Consider the following 20,934-nt stretch of genomic DNA (forward strand, 5'->3'; position numbering starts at 1 on the left):
AATAAGGATTTGGGTAGAATGAAGATATTCTAACGTTCGGTTCCTAGTATTCAGTGTCTCTTATCCTTTCTCCAGTGTTTTTACATTTCTGTTAATGTTTATTTATTTCTGAGAGAGAGAGAGACACAGCACGTGAGCGGGGGAGGGACAGAGAGAGAGGGAGACACAGAATCGGAAGCAGGCTCCAGGCTCCGAGCTGTCGGCACAGAGCCCGATGCGGGGCTCGAACCCACGAACGGCGAGATCACAACCTGAGCCGCAGTCGGACGCTCAACCGACTTGAGCCCCCCGGGTGCCCCATCCCCTTCACTCAAATTAAAACGCCCTCCTCTGTCAGAAGGAGTCTGAGCAGGAGTCTGTGCACGCTGTAAAATGGGTCCTACATTGTGATGTCCTGTGACTGGGTGAACAGAGGGAGAGGAACAGCCATGTGGTATCTAATGAGGGGGCAAGGGCCGTACCCTCAAAGCAAAATGTCTTCGCAGCTGAGGGAATTCTGCCCCTCGCCTGCTGCCTGGCTCTTGATGGGGGGCCCCAGGGCTCCCTGTGGCCTCCAGGTACTTGACATTCTCCAGCCATCACTGGCAAGGGCAGGCCTTCTCTTACAGTGAGAGTCTATGGTATTTTACTCTGTGCCTTGTTTTGTTGGTTGTGGGTTGGGGCTTTTTTTTTTTTTTTTTTTATGGCTCCGCATGAGAAATATTCTATAAAGTTTTGCATTTTGCTCGAGGGCTTTGCTGAACCCAACCCCAAATCTGCAGAACGTGTGTGGTCCTGTCTCCGTCTGTCACCGCACATTGGGTGCTTTTTTGAAGGTTGTCCCTTGTGGGCCTAGTAAATATTGGAAAACGCGTTATAAAACGCAGTCATCTGAACTTGAGTTATGTTAACACACAAGCAAACAAAAAAGCCAATCTCAAGAAGTCATACAACGTATGCTTCCATTTATAACATTCTCAAAAGGACATTTCAGAGATGGAAAACGGATTAGTGGTTGCCAGGGGGTAGGGGTGCCTGGGGGTCCAGGAGATGGGGCCAGACATACCTGCGAAGGCACAAGTTGAGAACTTTGTGGTGATGGAATAGTCCACTGTCTTCGTTGCTGTGGTGGTTACGTGCATCTACATGCGTGAGAAAGTGACACCGAGGTGCACACACACACACACACACACACACAGCACCAATGTCAATTTCCTATATTTGATATTGTACTAATAGTTATGTAAGATGTAATCACCTGGGGAAGATTGAGTGAAGGGTACCCAGGACCTCTCTGTACTATTTTTGGCAACTTCTTGTAAATCTATAATGATCTCAAAATAAAAAGCTAAAAAAAAAAAAAAGAAAAAGAAAAATAACCAAAAAACCAAATCCCATGGATAGAAAAGCTGGATTCCCAAAACAATGGCCCCTTGTTTTCACACACTGTCAGGAATGAGGGAAGCACAGTACAACTATCCCATCACCCATTTTTATTCTGCACCGCGTTCAAAAGATTGAGAATTGATCGAGCATGAGTGAGAGAGCATTTCCTGGGACTGAGATTCCAGACCCAGGCTGGTTTTCCTTTCTGACACACGGGTCCCTAGAACTTCACCTGCTTGGCTGGACGATGGTGCTGGTCGGACACGTTTGTGAAATGGCTGATGTCTTCCCAAGAGAGTTTTGGGCAAAAAGCTTTTAGATCAGGGAGTAGAAACCCTGCAAGGTGTGAAAATGAGACGTGGCCATTGGGAACATGAGCTAGATCAGCCCCTCCGAGGGGCAGTTTGCAGATGTCCTTTACAGTTTTAAAGGTAGACTCAGCAATTTTACTTCGGGGTTTGTGACATTGAATGGACATCAAGCTATTTTGTTATTAGAGTAAAGTGAGTCCTGGAACAGGATGCACAGATCTGTGGCATTGACAAAACAATACTGTGCGTTTTTAAGGATATACGCGGGTGTGGGTGTTTGTGTGTGTTTATGACTAGAGCAAGAGGATAGTCTTGGTGGGGGATCATGGCCAAAGGCAACTTTAATTTTACTTGAAATTTTAAAATGTATTGACAGGGGCACCTGGGTGGTTCAGTCGGTTAAGCAGCCGACTTCGGCTCAGGTCATGATCTCGCGGTCCATGAGTTCGAGCCCCGCGTCGGGCTCTGTGCTGACGGCTCGGAGCCTGGAGCCTGTTTCAGATTCTGTGTCTCCCTCTCTCTCTGACCCTCCCCCGTTCATGCTCTGTCTCTCTCTGTCTCAAAAATAAATAAACGTTAAAAAAATTTTTTTTTAAATAAATAAAAATGTATTGACAGATGTTTTGAGATATTACCTGGGTAGTTAAATTTTTATCTTATGAAAGAGAAGGTAATACAGTTACTTTCTCAGCAAGAGGAGACACATCTCCGCAACTATGCTATCCATGTGCCAGCCATCTGGGGCCACCCATTGATGAGTTCCACCTGAGACGGATGCAGATCCCACTCTAGAATGTCGACTCCGTGAGAGCAGGGAACTTGTATGACTCAACACTGGATCCCCAGTGCCTAGAACAGTTCCTGGCCTTCCAAAAAAACCCACCACCACCAACAATGTGAGATCAATTACCGAATGAGTAGTCACCTTTCTTTTTTGATGTGCAGTCTAGTCAGTTGTTGGGTCTGAATGATTGACAGCCTGACTCCGTGAAGGAAAGAATCAGTGAGTGAATGTAGCATCCACTGTGCCCTCCTTCATCTGCCTTCTCTCTAGCCTTTGCAAAGGAGACTGACAGTGCCTTGTTTGGGGAGAAGGTTCCCCAGGTCTCCTCACCCTTGGCCCCGCAACTTTTCTTAAGTGACACCTTCCCCAGTATAAGGGAGACAGGCTGGGGGATGGAGACGTGGACAGGAGGAGGGGGTTGTCCCCTCACCAGGGTAGCACATGGGGTCTTCCCCCATGGATGTTGAAGTTGGCCACAGAGACAGCAGCTCCCAAATTTCACCGACTAAACCTACAGTTTATTCCTATTCTACCTTTCACACTGAACGCTGAGGATGTGATGCGCGTGTCCCAGAACAGGGGTCAGTCTTCTCAGGCTGTGCTACTCAAAGGTCGTTTGTGGACCCGCACTGCCACCGGCTGTAGGTAGACACCTCCCAAGGCTCGTGTCCGGTGGGAAGGAGCATCTCTTCTCCAGAAGCCCCTCCTGGGCCTCTCATTGGCCCCACTGGCTCATGTGACCAACATCCCTGAGCCAGTCACTGTAGACTGAGGGGTAGGAGATGCTAATTGCCGGGCTCAAGGCCTATTGGTAGGGTCATCCCCACCCAAGCCCCATGGAGAGTCCGGAAGAGGCAGGCAGTTCCCCCAAAGAAAGAAGACATGCTATTGCCACACGACCCACCGGGTCAAAATGCCAGGACCCTGCTGCTCCCGCCCTGCCCCAGCTCCTCTTCCACGAGCTTCCAAGAGCTTCCAGAGGTTCCACTTTCTCCTCCTGCTTTTGAATCTCAAAGCAGGACCGCCAGAATCGCGTTGCAGTGCGTGCCTGTTATCAGATCATCTCGTTGTATGCCTTTAACTTATATAGTATGTTCGTTGTAGCTCAGTGAAGCGGGGGCAAGCAGGACCGCCAAGGGCATGACAGCCGGGCGGAGCTTAACAGCCTGAGAAGTGGAGTTCACAAACACCTTGTGTCGTCGGGACAGGAGCTTCGGGGCCACTTCTCCCTTCTGGGAGGGACTAGGGGGCGGTAGCATCCAGCATCCCGTGTGCTTCTGACCACGTCCTACTGTATGCAGGCCTAATGCTGAAAAGAAGAGTAAACCCAGAGTCTCGAACTCAGCGCCTAGAGGGGCCCGGCGGGTAACGTAAATGAGGGCAGCGTCCAGGGGAGTGACAGTGGCAGTGACCGGCAGTGTTGGGCGCAAATAGTAAATAGTACCCACTCAGTTAATGCTGGTTGGATGAACACAGTTATTCATACGGCAGGTCGTTCACGATACAAGAAATGTTTATTAAACAGCTGTCAAAGGCCAGGACCTGCAGGGGATTTGGGGAATGTAATGGTGGATAAAATACACAAAATCCTTGCTGTCTGGAAGTAAGTACACAGTCTGGTAAGGAAGACGGATGGAAGTTAAGTAACAGCCCAGCACCCACCCAAAAATTGGATGACTGATGTGTAGGGAGGGACACGGGCCTGTGGAGGCTGCCATAGGGCCTGGGTCCTCCCGAGGGAGCCTCCGGGGATCATGGTAGCTGAGACCTCTGAAGGGCGAGCGAGAGGGAATGGTGTTCCGGGCAGGGGGAACAGCATGTGCTAAGGCCTTGTGACAGGAGGGAGCGTGGAGGGAGAGAAAGGCCAGTGTGCTGGAAGGAGACCTCCCTCACCGGGAAGCCGGATCGAGGCTGTGTTCAGAAATCGGCCACATTCTGAAAACAACCAGAAGTTAGAAGCAAGGGTGTGGTGAGGGAGGCAGGTTCGGATTTGTGTTGTCGGAAGCCCCTGAGGCCACTGCCCAGAGGGCAAACTGGAGGGAGGCCAGGGTGGTCTCGGGGAGACGGGCACGGAGGGTTTGGTGGCTGTCCAGGGCAGAGACAGTGGTGGCTTGGGGCCGGCGATGCCTGTGGAGGCGGAGAGCAGTCCGTGCATTCCATGGATGTTTCCAAGGTGGAACCTAACAATACCTAGTGATGGATTGGATGTGAGGGCTCAAGGAGAGTGAGGAGCGGGGACAGTCCTGGGCTTCTGGTATGAGCAGCGCAGCCCCCCCGCCCGGCCCCCCAGATGGGGGAGACTGGGGCAGAGCCGCGTGGGCGATCAGCAGATGGATTCGGAATGAAATCAAATGGTGGTGGAAACATCCAGGTTTGGGCCACAGCTGTTGTCTATCCAGAAGCCTGTGATTGCTGTCGGCAGGTTGGGATTTCTAAGCCCTTGAAAGATGCTGGGGATCGGCCCTCTCTGAAGTCCCCTTGGCCGACTGGCCATCTGTCCTCTCCAGCCAGCAGGCAGGTCCACTGTTCTCAGCCAAGGTAGTCGGGGCACTCGGGGGGTGTGGAAAGGTGAGCCACCCACCCGCCTGGGGCCCCCCATCTGCTTTTGATCCCTCACAGCCTTTGAAGTCGCCCCTACCCCCCACCCTCCAGCTGTCATCTCTTGGGCCCTTCCAGCAGCCCCGTGCTCCCCCAGTGCTTCTCAGTCCCCAGGGACAGGGGTGGTGACAGGGGTAACAAATGGTGCAAGCCGCTGGCAGCAGCAGGCCACAAAGAAGGCCAGAGGGCGGGGGCTTTTGAATGCCTCTTTCTTCCTGCTCCTCTTGGCCTGGCTCCGAAGCAGCAGGGGTATCGGGGTTTTGCAACAGTGCAAAAGGGGGGGATTTTTTTTTAAATGAATCGCATGCCTTTGCTTCCTTCTCCTGCCTTCACGAAAGAGAAGCTAAGTCTTTCTCCTCCCCAGGGCTGTGTGAAGGCTGTCTGATTTCTCTCTTCCCTCCCCTGCAAGGAGAATAAGCTGGTCTCCTGTTTCAGGTCATCATGAGCAGGGGAGAAGGGGGAGAATGTGAGGGAAGCCTCCCCACAAACTGCAAGAGAATTCAACTCTGCCCATCAAACTACAGTAGGAATCAGTGGTTTCGAGATGACCCTCATGACAGTTCCTAGTATCTACCTGGAATGAAACTAACTGTGTCTTTTGTCTGGGTGGATGCCTTCTCTAACTTAATCTGCACGTAACCTGCCAGGGAAGGTGCTGTTATTTTCTCCATACTTGTGGATGAGGCTCAGAGAAGTTAAATAACTTGCCCAAGGTCATACAGCTGCTATGACACATAGCTGGAATTCGAACCCACGTAGCCGATGACAGAACCAGAGCTCTGACCAGGTGACTTTGTAGATATTGGAGTTGGTTGGGCCTTGGGTTCAGTTTTTGACCCAGTTTTACTTCCAGTTCTACTGTCCCTCGTTGAACATGGATGCAGAAATCCTCAACAAAATATTAGCAACTCAAACTCAGGAATATGTTAAAAGTATCATTCATCACAGTCAAGCAGGATTTAATCTAGGGATGCAAGGGTTCGGTATTCACAGATCCATCAATGTGATACGTCACACCAACAAACAGAAGGATAAAAACTATATAATCATCTCAGGAGATGCAGAAGAAAAGCATTTGGCAAAATTCAACATCTGCTCGTGATCAAAACTCTCAACAGAGTAGGATTAGACGGAACATACCTCGACATAATAAAGACCACAGCCTTTATTGAAAAACCCACAGCTAACATCTTGTTCAGTGGTGAAAAACCGAAAGCTTTTCCTCTAAGATCAGGAACAAGACGAGGATGTCCACGACCACCACTTTGATTCAGCTTCGTACTAGAAATCCTAGCCATAGCCGTCAGACAAGAAAAAGAACTAAAAAGCGTCCAAATTGGAAGAAAGAAGTAAAACTTTACTTTTGCAGTTGACATGAGAGTGTACATGAAGAAAACCAGGAGAGTCCACCAAAAAACCATTAGAACTCATCAACGAATTCAGTAAAGTTGCAGGATACAAAATTGATATGCAGAAACCTGCTGTGTTTCTATACACGAACAACAAAGTAGCAGAAAGAAAAAATTTAAAAACAGTCCCATTTACAGTTGCACCAAAGGAATAAAATACCTAAGAATAAATTTAGCAAAGGAGGTGAAAGACCTGTACTCTGAAGACTATAAGACGTTGATGAAAGAAATTAAAGATGACACAATGGAAAGATATACCATACTCATCGACTGGAAGAATTAATATTGTTGAAGTATTCATACCACCCAGTGCTTCAGATTCAGTTAGATATCACCTCACACCAGATGAACGGATAAAGAAGATGTGAAATAGATACACAATAGAGTATCACCCAACCATAAAAAAGAATGAAATGTTGCCATTCTTGCCGTGGATGGACCTAGAGGGTATTACGTTAAGGGAAATAACTTGGACAGGGAAAGACCAATAACGTCTGATTTCACGTATACGTAAAATCTAAAAAACAAAACAAACAGATCTTAAATACAGGGAACAAATGTGGCTGCCAGAGGGGAGGTGGGTGGGGGGCTGGGCAAAATAGGTAAAGGGGATTAAGAGATGCACACTTGCAGTTGTAACAGAAATAAGTCGCGGGGATGAAAAGTAAAGAATAGGAAATATAGTCCATAATATTGTAATATCGTATGGTGACAGACGGTGACCACACTTGTCCTCGGGAGCGCTGAGTAACATGTAGAATTGTCAAATCACTATGTTGTGTACCTGAAACCAATATGGCATTGTACGTAAACTGTACTCCAGTAATTAATTAATTAAAAGAAAATGCACAGACCCCAGGGCCAGCCCCCCTGGTTGTGAATCCTGGTTCTAGCAGGTCACTCTCTGAACCTCAGTCTCTTCATCTCTGCCCTCCTCATAGGATTAAATGAGGCGATATAGGCAAAGAGCTCTTGGCCCCGGACTAAATGCTTTTCAAGTGTTAATTATTTTTATTTCTGTTATCTGTAAAATGAGCACTATAATCAGGGCCAGGCTAAGAGCTTCGGAGGCCTCAAAACACCAAAAAGAGATCAGCCTCCCGCCTCTGCTGTCCCCACGTAATTCTTTTTTTCTTTTTTTCAAATTTATTTTTGAGAGAGACCGAGCATGCGCGGGGGAGGGGCAGGGAGAGAGGGAGACACAGAATCCAAAGCAGGCTCCAAGGCTCCGAGCTGTCGGCACAGAGCCCGATGCGGGGCTCGAACCCACGAACCGCGAGATTGTGACCTGAGCCGAAGACAGACGTTCAACCGACTGAGCCACCCAGGCGCCCCCGTTCGCATGTAATTCAATAATAAAACAATATGACCCCTAAAACCCAAATCCAAAACTCACCATGTGCTGAAATTTTAAAAGCTTCTAATGGCAGAACAGGGTAAGTTCACCCAACAGGAATGATCATGTTTCCTTGGTGCTTTATGTTGTGCTCAGACCTAAATCTATGTTTAGTTGTCCTGTTGGGAAGTAGGGGGCGGACAGTTCTGTCTCCCAGGATGATTGATAGAATTCCAGGAGGTAAATGGGAAAGTGATGGGGAAGACTGCCTGCCATGGGATAGGAGCTTGGGAAATGGGAGCTGGGATTAGAATTTTTGAAAGGGTGTTTTTCACTGCACTGCTCATAACTGCTATGCTTGTGGTTAATTGTTTGCTTCTGTAAAATCGCAGTACCCATTAAGCTCTCGCTGGCAGCACGAAAGAATAATTGTCAGGTTCCTAAATCAGGGTTCTGTTTTCTTTGTGAGCACTGGTATTCCTATTACTTTGGCTTTGTTAGTGATATTTATTTATTTTCCTCCAAAGGAGGACGTGTTTGAATTGCTGTAGGTAAGTTTGAAGTTTAGATCTTAAATTACCCAACAAAGACCTAGACTCTTTATTCCCTTTTGGAGTCAATACCATGCAGATTAGTTTTGGGAAAGGCAAACTTCCTGATTGTTATATCTTCATTCTTTTATCATTACAGTATGTTCCTCTAAATCTGTAGTAATGGTTTTTATTTGCAAATCTATTTGAAACTATGTCAGCTTTCTTTTATCTGGTGTTTGCCTCTTGTGAATTTTTACAGTTCTTTGCTCTGAGTCTTTGTGTGTTTTTATATTTAAAACGGGTATCTTGTAATAAGCCTGTAGTTCATTTTTTTAATGTTTAGTTATTTATTTTGAGAGAAAGAGAGAGAGCCCATGCATGCATGTGCACACAAGCAGGGGAGGGGCAGAGAGAGAGGGAGAGAGAGAATCCCAAGCAGGCTCCGTGTTCTCAGCCCAGAGCCTGACGGAGGGCTTGATCCCATGAACCATGAAATCATAACCAGAGCTGAAATCAAGAGTCGGGTGTTTAACCAGCTGAGCCACCCCGGTGCCCCAAAGCCGGTAGTCAGTTCTATAATCCAGTCTTGTAATATTTGTCTTTTAGTGGGAGTATTTATTCTGTAAGTGAAATGGACATTAAGTATTTAATTGCTGATAAATTGGAGTTTAGATCTCTTTTTTTTTTTCTATCCCTTCTCTTCTTTGTTTCTTTTTTTCTCTACTTTCTTCCTTTCTTTTGGGTTAAGTATTTTTATTAGTCCATTTTTCCTCTATTAGCTTGTTGGTATACATTTTTTATTATTATTCTGAGTAGTTACCCTAAAGATTGTAACATGCATCCTTTGTAAATCTTAAAGTTTACTATAAATCAGTGCTTGCACCACTTGTAGAAAAACGCAATGTCCTTAGAACATACAAACTTCATTTATCCCCCTCTAACTTACGTACTTATCCTTTTGTGTTGTTCTTCACCCTTTGCTGAATTTTCATGCTTCCAGACCATTCATTACACATCCACTAGTGGCAAATAATCTTATTTTGGGTCTGGTTAGTTTTTGTCTTTCGTTTTGAAGGCTTTCCTGCTGGCCTAGAATCCTGCATCAGCAGACAAACCTCCATTGTTTTTTTGGTTCCTATCCTACTTGCAGAGAAGTCTTACAATTCCTTCTTTAAAGATCATTTGCCTTTTATTCACTCTCTGTCTGCTTTTAAGAGAATATATTCTCATGTGTACAGTTTGACTGTGATACGCCCTGGAGTGTTTTCCTCTGTGTTTATTTTACTTCGGATTTGCAGAACTTCTTGATGGCATTGGCTTGATGTCTTTATCAGTCTTGAAAGGTTTTCTGTCAGTTTCTTGTTAAATACTGTTTCTGATTTGTTCTCTCTCTTCTATCGTTCTGTGGCCCCTATTACATGTATGTTAGACCTTTTCTCCACGTCCCATGTTTCTTTTATGCTTTTTTTAAATCTATTTTCCTTTCCGGCCCTCTTTCTGAGATTTATGTACTGACTTATCTTCCAGTTCATTAATCTTTTCTTTTGCTACATCAAATCTGTTGTTCAACTGCTGTATTGAGCTCTGAATTTCAATGACTGTATTTTTTGGTTTTCAAATTTTCATTTGGATTTTTTAAAAATACTCTAGATCTAAAGTAGCATTCTCCATTTAAACCTTGTTTCTTGATCATATTATCGAGGTGGTCAGGGAATCCCAAGTTTGACAGCTCCAATATCTGAATCTTATTGTGGGTTTGTTTTTTGTCTTGGTTCCTGATCATTTTGTCTTGTCTCCTTGCGTGGCTGATAATTTTTATTAAGTGCTAAACATTGTACGTGAAAAATTGTGGAAACCCTGGAAGGTAAGACCTTCGCCAAAAGAAAAGTTACTTTTCTTCTGCCAGCCAATGATGCTAGAGGCGAATCACTTTGATCCCATAAAGGATTATTGGATGACTTAAGATGACTTAAGATTGGATGACTAAACCATATTAAAAGGAGAATTCCAGATGAATTAAAGATTGAAGCATCTTTTAAAATTCTAAGTGAAAATAGAAATTCAGACAAATTAAAATGTAGACACATTTTAATATCCTAGAGTTACAGAAATAATTTTTACACCTAAAAATAAATTACTGGGCAAGTATATAAATTTTTTGTTCTGTAAGACACTGTAAATAAAGAAAACAGACAAATGAAAAGGTAAGAAAAGAAATTTACAGCATCTAACACTAGCAATAAACGAATACATAGACTCCACAAGGCACTCCAGCAAATCATCAAGAAAAGATAAAAAGAAAACCCAGTAGGGGCACCTGGGTGGCTCAGTTGGTTTAGCATCCGACTCTTGATCTCAGCTCAGGTCATGATCTTACAGTTTGTGGGGTCAAGCCCTGCATCGGGCTCTGCACTGGCAGTGTGGAGCCTGCTTGGGATTCTCTCACTCTGTCCTCTCTCCTGCTCAGGCTCTGTCTCTCTCTCTCTCTCTCTCTCTCTCTCTCAAAATAAATAAACAAACTTAAAAAAAAAAAAAAAAGAAAGGAAAGAAAAGAAAACCCAATAGAAAAGTGAGCAAGGATAAAACATACGAATAGACAGTTCCCAGAAACCCACGTGTCCCACAGTTACGTAACTCTGTGCTCAAATGCACTAGTAATCGTAGAAATACAAATTCAAACAACTGTGCTATCGCTTCCCACCCATTAGTTTGACAAAAAGTAGGAAGTTGGACAATGCTCCGTGTTAGCAAGAATTTATGAAACTAGAACACAGATGCACTTCTGGTGGGAATCTAGATTAGCACAGAAATTATGAGGACCAATACACCCAATGACAGATATCATCCTTGAATATATATATACATACACACATATGTATATGTTTTAAGAATGTGTGTGTGTAAACACATATAGAGATACATGTTTTAGATACATATTTTTAAATTTTTATTTATTTAAGTAATCTCTACACCCAACGTGGGGCTCAAATTCACAACCCCAAGATCAAGGGCCACGTGCTCCTCTGACTGAGCCAGCCAGGCGTCCCTAGTGTATATATATACTTTTTTAACGAAGATGTTCGTTGCAGCATTATTTCTAGGTAGCTGAGAGACGAACGCTCCTGGATGTTTATCACTAGGGCAATTCGTAAATACAGTAGAGTGAATACACAGTATGGAATTCTAACTATAATTATGCTTGATAACTATTCAGCAGTGGGTACCCATTATAAAATCACAGTGCAGACTGGAGAGAAAAAGCCCAATAAACAAGAAGAGATCTCATGCACAGCACTATCCATGTAAATTAAAACCCAATTCACGCATAAAACAATACGGTGTCATTGATAAGAAATGTTTTAATGTTTATTCATTTTTGAGAGACCGAGAGAGACCGAGCGTGAGCGGGGGAGGTGCAGAGAGAGAGGGAGACACAGAATCGGAAGCAGGCTCCAGGCTCCGAGCTGTCAGCACAGAGCCCGACCCGGGGCTCGAACCCATGAACTGCGAGATCACGACTGGAGATGAAGTTGGACACTTAACCGACTGAGCCACCCAGGTGCCCCATAGAGCATCATTTATAAGGAGACATATTTACATATTTCATTCATTAGAGTCATTGTCTCGGGTGGGATGGAAAAATGAGACTAAATGGGAAATTTTAAAAAATCTTGTTTGAAGGGGCCGCCCAGGTGGCTCAGTCGGTTGAGCGTCCTACTCTCGGTTTCGGCTCAGGTCACGATCTCACAGTTGCGTGAATTGGAACCCCACGTCAGGCTCTGTGCTGACAGTGCAGAGCCTGCCTGGATTCTCTCCCTTCTCCCTCTCTCTCTGCCCCTCCCCACTCACGCTGTCCCTGTCTCTAAATAAACAAATAAGCTTATAGAATAAAATAATGCAATAAAAATCTGTTTGAAGAAACTAATCACTCAATTATAGATTCCCCACCCCCACCCCCGCCCCGGTCTCTCTCCTTCCAAGTCCCTTCCATCTTTTTTTTCCCCTCCCGTCCTTCAGATGTTACTAGGATGACAGAATGAACACGATCCTGTGTCAGGTGCTGTGGGGGAAATAAAGGTGATTTCCATGTTGGCTTGACCACGTGAGGCAAAAGTCCAAGGTGAACGTGCCAAAAGCTTTCCTGGCAGTACTCTGCCCCAGCGTTAGAACTCCCAAGCACATTCCTGCTCTGAGCTCCTGAGGACGACAGGAGCACTCAATAAAATAAACAAGCCCTGTGACTGAGGCCAGAAGTCACAGTACTGCTCCTTTCCCCGTCAGGCAGATGTTTATCAGCGAACATAAAGGTACAAACTCTAGAAGCTTGTTTGTGTGGAATCCTCTCGTCAGATTAAAAAGTGTATGTAAAGTACTTCCTATGTGCACGTCCTGGGATAAGTGGCTGCTTTGTTCTTTTTTTATAATTATTAAGCGTTTCGGGCTCGCGAGGATGTGTAATAGCCACATAGCAGTGGTACGTCCAAACCCCCTGCTTACAAACTAAAACCGGGTTGGCCAGCTTTTCCTACAAGGTTCTTAAATATTTTCAGCTTTGCGGGTCCCTATCACACCTGCCGTCCTCAGAAGGTGCGGCGTGAGCATAGCCTTGGACAGTACAGTCAACCAACGAGCAGGGCTGGGTTCCAAGAAGACTTTACTTACGGACACCGTGAGCTTCACAGGTCACGAAATGTTATCCTGCTTTTGATTGGTTTTCAAACTGTTTAAAAATGTGAAAGCCATTCTTAGCCCCTGGGCCACAGGAAAAGATGGGCTGGATTTGGAAGGGCCATAATTTGTGTCGAGCCCTGAACCAAAATGTTACGAACTCACTGGAGGCCCGCGGGGTACCACGTCCCAAATGGCATCCCCCTGCCATCCCCCGAGTTACTCATTCTCTGAAATGTTTTTCATCCCATACGTACTGTTATCTGTGTATTGCATGTGTGTATATCCCTAAACGGTATATAGTATTGATTTGTATTCTTTTTAATGTTTATTTATTTTTGAGAGAGAGAGAGAGAGAGAGAGAACATGATCGGGGGAGAAGTAGAGAGAGAGAGGGGGAGACACAGAATCGGAAGCAGGCTCCAGGCTCTGAGCTGTCAGCACCGAGCCTGACGCGGGGCTCGAACTCACGGACCGTGAGATCACGACCTGAGCCGAAGTCGGACGCTCAACTGACTGAGCCCCCCAGACGCTGCTAGTATTGATTTGTATATTTTGCACTTCCTAGAAATATCATATTTTGGGTCCCTTCTGCCTCTTTGCTCAGTACTTTGTCGGTCTGTCCGTCGCGCTGTGTGGAGTCGTGCGTTAAGTCTTTTTCACCGCTGTATCACATTCTGCTGTCGGACCACACACTACCTGCATCACCACTCTTCCTCTGGGACTGAATGGACATTTAGATTACTACCTACTAAGGCCTTTCCTTACGGGGACCATCGCTTTTCATACTCCGCGTGACCTCTTCGGGGAGGTACTTTGAGAATCCCCTTGTCCAGACGAGAAAGCTTTTGACTTAGAGCAGTTTGGTAACTTTCTAAAGGCAGTGAAGAGCGAAACTGAAATCGGAACCCGTGACCTTTCCACGATGGAATCTGAGTTTATAGCCACTTTGCCACCAGTCCGTATGTTGTGTTCCGTTAAAGCGATGATAGCAGATCCTCCCCGACAATGACCTCACGATACTGATGTGCTATCGACAAACTCAGCCTCTCTCTGAGGACACCTTGAATCAGTGCCAGATACGTTGAGCCCTGTGAAAACAGCCAGGTACGGGATTGTGCACACACGAACAAGAAACCTCACTTCCTAACCACAGTGGGTAGGGACCGAGGAGGCATGAGCCCAGATACGGTGCAAGCACTGACCGGTTTTCGATTAAAAAATGCGAAAGACCCAGGAGATTTGTCCCGCGCTTTCCCTGCCCCCCGTAACATTTTATCAAAGTCGTGAGTAATTTGGGAGCTGGTGTTTCCTGTCTTGGTGGGGACCAGCATGATGGGCTGTGGAGTTTGGCCTGCCAGGAGGGACTCGGTGAGTGTCAGGGATGCCTTCCGCGCCTCTCTCCACCAGTCCACGTAGCACCGTGTCCGTTTTTGTCTCGAAGCTGCAGTCTCCTCCTCTCCCCAAGCCTCCGCTTTTGGGAATCCAAACCCAAACGTTCTCTCTCCGCCCGTGTCTCCCTTCCTCTGCTGGGAAGGCTCCCTAGCTCGTTCCAGCTCACTCAGATGACATTTAAAAGAGACCAGGATGTGATTTTTCTAATGGCAAAATACAGTATGAAGGAGGGGAAAGTTTTAATCAAGTGGGTGTATTCTCCGGAGGGGAGCAAGCACTTCATTTTAATTCCTTATTTCCCTTTGATGAAAAGTTTAGTGAATTTTTATTATGTAGAATTTATAAGACGGCTGGGTTTAGGTAATCAGCTTTAATATTTATACTCTTAGGGAAAGAAATAGGAATCATTAGTAAGCATGCATAATTAATGAATAAATTACATTTCCCTTTGTTTTCTTTCAGGTACAAGGAAATGCTAGAACTGGTGATCTCACCCAGCCTCACTGTAAACGGCGATTGTCCGGGTAAACTGAAGCTGAGCCGCACCGACGCCGATGTCTGGACTCTGAGTGACATAGAAGGTAGGCCTCCTGGCGTGAGTTTCGGCGGGACCTGTGTCGGTCCCCCCTGCCCCACCGCGGAAGTTAGTAAGGGACTGGCAGCCTCACGATGGCAGTTTCTCCTCCCGCCATCGGGATTGTTGCCTCTGGACCAAAAGAAACTTTGGCATGCCCTGCTGACAGCTCCCATCTAGTCGGTAGAGGTGTGAGCGTGCTGGTTCGCGTTCTGAACTTCCTGTCCCGAGAAACGCTGACACTTCCACCGCGGCTAAGAGTCAGTTTCGGGTGTGTTACAGGCCCCGGCCCTGGGTGGGTCCTGCGGGGTCCGGGCTCCAGCTCAGGAGTCTGTCCCTCAGCGCTGTCCCCACCCCCGCCCCCCAGCCATCCCGCATCCGGGCAGGCGTCTTGTTTACGAAGGTTTGACGCTGGGACCAGAACTCGTCTGCCTTTGGCTTTCAGGTTGGGTTGGAGTCAAGGAAGCAGAGGAGAGTTAAGCTGTTTAAAAAATTATTGGCAAATGGTGCAGCCGAACTAGTTTTCGCTAGAACAATTCCAGCTATTGTTTGCTCTGTTTGGGATCTGTCAGCCTTCCTGGGAGAGCTGGGAGTTAGCAAAAGGCATTACGCTATTATGTTTAACCATTGGGCTTAACCCTTTAGTCGGGCCCGCTTTCGGATTTGCCGCCGGTGTCCCGGGACCCCGGGCTGACTCTCCTTCGCTGTCTGTGTATGATGCCAGCTCAGGGGGCATCGATCCTGCATCCTGTCGTGGGAGACCAGAGCCTTGTGTCTAGTCAAATACAGCATCGCAAGGAATTTGCTTTTAAGCAACGCCAGGCTTCCACGAATAAGTCAACCAAAAGTACCACCAAGAGGGTCTGGGCTCCCCCACCAAACCACATGCTGGAGAACATGCCCTCATTCTTCGTGGCCCTTTGGAGTGTCCGTGTAAACTGTGCTCTTTGAGAGTTTGAGACAATTTATTAAGCCCTGTTGGAAGACAATCATTCTCTTCTGAGTAGAGGCACTGTTCGACCCAGGACCTCATTTCAGAGCCAGGCAAGCTAGGAGGAGGAGGAGGCTGCCGGGGGGAGGAAGATCCAAGGCTGAATCCCAGCCCCACTGCTCCCCAGACCGCTGGCCTCGGGCAAATTGTTTCACCTCTCTGAGCCTCCGTTTTCTTACCTGTCAAATGGGGGCATAATCACGACCCACTTCCTAGCCTGCTTACTGCTGCCTGGCACACCTTGGGCGCGTGGTACAGTGGCTGAACTTGCTATCCCATGGTCATTCTCCTCTGAATCAAATAACCACGGTGCGTGTAAAACCACGGCTGCAAACTGGCAGCTCGCGACCAAGTCTGGTCTTCAGGTATGTCTTTGTTTGGTGTACAACGTCCTTTAAATAAAAGTGAACTTGTACGAATCAGGAGAGTTCACATAAAAATCTGGATTCCTAGGGGCGCCTGGGGGGCTCAGTCGGTTAAGCGTCCGACTTCGGCTCAGGTCATGATCTCGCGGTCCGTGGGTTCGAGCCCCGCGTCGGGCTTTGGGCTGACGGCTCGGAGCCTGGAGCCTGCTTCCGATTCTGGGTCTCCCTCTCTCCCTGCCCCTCCCCCACTCACACTCTGTCTCTGTCTCTCAAAAATGAATAAACACTGAAAATATTTTTTGAAAACCTGGGTTTCTAGTTGCCTTTGAGATGCTGAGCACTTTAGACGTGCTGGGCCCACATTCCCACCTGGCTGCCACTAGCGGGAGCTGAGGGGCAGCTGTCCCTCAGATGGATCCCTGCCACTCCCTTCTGTCCTTAATTTTTGCGAGGCACATACTTAGCGCCAGGCCCTGTGGAAAGCAGTGTAACGGCAGATTAACCCTCCTCCTCCTCCCCTGTCACCAGCAGAGCAAATACGTGGCACTTGCTGTGTGCTAGATGTGACTGTACTCACTCACTGAATCCCCACAACCCCAGGAAGGGGGTAGCGTGATTAACCTTGTGTTACAGATGAGGAAACTGAGGCACAGAGGAGTCGAATGGCGTGATTGAGCTGACGCAGTTCAGCGACAGCCAAAATTTGAGCCTAGGTCGTCTGACTCCGAAGGCTGTTCTTCTTATCAGTGCACTATACCGTTTCTCACTGAATTATGACACCCCTATTAGGCTACGAGCCCATCTTACAGATGTGGAAGTTGAGGCACAGGGGGTTAAATATACAGTAAGCAACCCAGAGACGCACAGCTAGTGGTAGGGCCAGGAATCAGACTCAGGCACTCTGGCTCCGGGGTCTCCGCTTGGAAACTTCAGAATCACTTTCTGCCAAACCCTGAAGAGTCCTCGTGCCTCCGGTAATCGTTCCTGCACAGCGGGAGCACCCGCAGACACCCCATCTCTCTCCTTCTTTTGTGACGGGGAGCTGTCCGCACCCTCTGCCCTGCCCTGGATGGAGCAGGCTGGCTGCTGAGGCGAAGGCTTTGGGGCTGAGTGTTGGGGTGGGGGGAGGTTGCTCCCAAATTCAGAGCAGGCAGGGGCCGGCAGGGGCAGCTTACTCACACACACACACACACACACACACACACACACACACACCCTTTTCCTTCTCTTGCGATGGGCGGTGAGCTCCCCAGCTCCGCAGGGAACATTCCACCCTAGTTGTGGCCTCAAGTGCCAGATTCGGCCCCCTGGGCCCTTCTTTCGGTGACAGAGGCATTACTGAGTGACTGCAGGGACCCAGATCCAGGGAGGACCCCGGGGGGCATGAGCCACAGGGCCTACATTCAGGGGGCCTCTGGAGCGAATGTGGAGCCGAGAAATCCCCCAGTGGCTCCCACTGCCTCCATGGCTCTGCCTCTAACCATCTGTGGGTCCCTGGTCTCATCAGCCTCTTGGAGATTATTTGCCTCATCTGTTAAAGGGGAGTAATTATTCCACTGACCTCCCCGAGGTGATACGAAGATGAACTAGTTAAAACACGGAGAGGACTTAGCGTTTCTTAGAAAGTATAGAATAAGGTCTAATTTCCTTACCCTTGGCCACCAGGATCACCTTGTCTGTCCCTGCCAGCCTCTCAAAGTCACCTCCTCCCCGTCCCCTTTGCTCGGTGAACCGAGTCCTTGGACAGAGCCCTGACCTTGTTTCTTTTGCTGTAACTCAGGAGCGTGATTCTGCCCTCGGGGTGTTTGCACATGCTGTTCCCTCGGCCTGGTCTCCCCCTGTCTCTAGGACCATCTTCTCAGCCATCGTTTCTCATCACAGAGGTCTTTTCTATCACATGTAACCGTTCAGTCCCTCATTCGGCAGGTGTTTGTTCAGGCCGGCCTTGTTTTAAGGACTAGAAAGTCCGCACACAAAAGCCTCTCCCCTCCCGGAGCCTATGCCAGGGGTCTGGCAGGCAAGAGGCTGATAAAACAGTAAATAAGCAAAGTACACAGCATGTCGGACAGTGATACGCGCTGTGGGGCGGTGGGGGGGTGAGGGGGAGGAGAAGCAGGAAAGGGAGGATAAGGAATGCAGGGATGTAAGGACGTCCCTGGGAAGGTGACACCTGAGTAAAGACCTTCAGGAGATGAGAGAAGGCGTTCGTGTCCACGTGGAAGGAAGAGGAAACAGCAAGTGCAAAGGCTCTGGGGCAGCAGTGTTCCCAGAGCACCGGAGGGGCAATGAGGAGGCTAGCACGGCTGGAGCCCAGGGAGCAAGGCGCCGTGGGGGAGACGAGGTCAGAAAGATGGCCAGCTCAGACCTCCCCTGACTTCGAGAGCCACTGACAGCATTGTGGCTTCTACCCTGAGTGAGCCGGGAGCAATGAGAGGGTTTGGAGCAGGGGCGGGGCTGTGTGACCCGCATATTGATAGGAGCCCCCCCTCCGACTGGGGGTCAGGAGAACGCTGACGTGAGAACAACGGGGGGTCAGGACCGAATGGGAGCCCAGAGACCAGCCAAGAAGGTGTTACAATAATGCAGGTGAGAGGTGCCAGTGCCTTGGATCGGGGCAGGCAGAAGGGCTCAGATTCTGGGCCGCATTTGAGGGGAGAGCCGACAGAACACCCACCCACCCCCGTTTTGGGCCCTGCTGCCTGTCTCCAGCGTCCCACCCTCTGCCGAAGGCGCACGCGTGTTCTCTCGTTGTTCGTCAGGCTCCCAGCTAGAATGTCAGTTCTCGGAAGGCAGGCCTTGCCCACCCTCGTTGTCTGGGTTTCTCCCCCAGCTGAGAGCACGTGGGACACCGACACTTAGCAGGTGCTTCAGAAATCCTGGCCCAGCGAGTGAGGACAGAAGGTGAAGCACTCCCCACGACGGTGGGACGGCTGAATGGGCGCTCCCCTCTGTAGGCCCCACGCCCCGTACCCCTTGCCTAAAGCCCTTCCTTTTCCTCTGTTTTTCCGTGACACGTCAGTTCCGACTCCCCAGCTACCACATAAACACACGATCCTTATAAAGACTCGAAACATCAGACCACATCTCCCCGTGCTCAGTGTCCCCTCCCTTCCCCGGAGCCAACCACTGTTACCGCGTTTTGTGCGCAGGCTGAGACCTTTTTGTAAGCCCTCGCATTTGTACCGATTGTATTTATGTGACTTAGGTGTGTACGTTTATGTATATATATTTACAAAGGTACCTTTACTGTAGGAATTAACAGTGTCGCTGGAAAAACTTCTGGGACACAAAAGCTAGCGTGTAATACAGATTTGCTCTAACTTGCTCTGTTCGCTCAAGGCGCGTTAAGACATGATTTACCTCTTTTTAGCTTCACTGACTAATACGCTTAAGAATGACCCAGTTCATTAAGCCATGCCCGGTCCGTGAACATGAGGTTATTTGTAATTTTTTGCTCTTGCAATCAATGCTGCCGGGCTGTCGTCATGCAGGCTGTTATTTGAACACGTGCCCTCTTGCTCTGGAGGAGATGCTGGTGGTCATCAGCTTGTTTGATGCACCTGCTGTGCGTGAGGCCCTGGCGACCAGGGAGAGAACCGGACCCACCCGCAGCCTGCCTTCAGGGACTTTGCAGGTCACTGTGTTCCAGGGACCCTTTCTGCATCTCCCCACGGTCCCTGCACATCACATCCTACAGGGTTTGGGCTCAGCCGGGCCATATGTGTCTTCTCCCTGGGTGAATGTCACCCAATTCCTGTTCTCCCTGAGCCTGTCTCCTCACCTGGATGATGAAGATATGTTCGCTGCACGTGTTTGTTCGTTAAATTGTTCCAGAATGCCTGCCGTGAGCCAGTGCCTGGTGCAGGTGATGGGAATATAATGGTGAAGGAGACAGACCCCTTCCCAGAGTTCATGTTCTAATGGGAGAGGCAGGTATTTTTACACAAATATGGGACTTCAGATGGTGGTAATTTCTTTGAGGAAATAAAGCAGGAATGTGACAGAGGTGACCTGTATGCAGGCCAGGGTTTAGAAAAGCTTTAGCGCGATTATGTTAAAGCCTTTTGCAGAGTGCTCGATGCTTAGAAAACACTCGGTGGAGGTTAGCTCTGTGTCTCTCGCTCTTTAATGTGCATACACTCACCTGGGAACTTTGTTAAGTTGCAGATTCTGATCGGGCTTAAGGGTCTGCATTTCTGACAAGCTCCCAGGTGATGCTGATGCTTCCGGTCAACCAGCCACTCGGAGTAGCAAGGTGCTAGCTCTGTGGTTCTCAAATTCTTTTTCATCAAAGTCACCTTGCAAGTTTTGTTAGCACACAGATTGAAGGGCCCCACTGCTGGCTTTGCTGGTTGGGCCTGGGGCCCAAGAATTTGTGTTTCTAACAAGTTCCAGATAATACTGACGCTGCTGGCCCAGGGACCACACTTTGAGAACCAGATTTCTGCACTGGCTTTGAACCTGGTTGCATGCCGGAATCTCCTGGAAGGTTTAAAAAAAAAATGTCTAAGGCTCATGTCCAGATCCCACCCCCAGAAAATCTGATTTAATTGGTCAGTAGTGTGACGCAAGCAATGGGATTTTTCTAAAGCTCTCCAGACAAGT

The 20,934-nt window shown here is 48.1% G+C and overlaps 1 protein-coding gene across 3 annotated transcripts in view; it reads left to right on the forward strand.

Moving 5' to 3' along the window:
• EYA2 (EYA transcriptional coactivator and phosphatase 2) overlaps positions 1–20,934 on the forward strand; it is a 261,177-nt gene that overhangs the window by 69,100 nt on the left and 171,143 nt on the right. For 2 of the 3 annotated variants that reach the window (XM_058685842.1, XM_058685841.1), the window contains exon 2: positions 14,862–14,980. In XM_058685842.1, coding sequence (XP_058541825.1) covers positions 14,872–14,980 — 109 coding nt within the window. In that variant the 5' untranslated portion in view covers positions 14,862–14,871. Of the gene's footprint in view, positions 1–14,861; positions 14,981–20,934 lie in introns of those variants that run through there. The other variant, XM_058685844.1, reaches the window with a different exon arrangement.

This window comes from Neofelis nebulosa, chromosome 9, assembly GCF_028018385.1.
Source record: "Neofelis nebulosa isolate mNeoNeb1 chromosome 9, mNeoNeb1.pri, whole genome shotgun sequence".
NCBI classification, from domain to species: domain Eukaryota; kingdom Metazoa; phylum Chordata; class Mammalia; order Carnivora; family Felidae; genus Neofelis; species Neofelis nebulosa.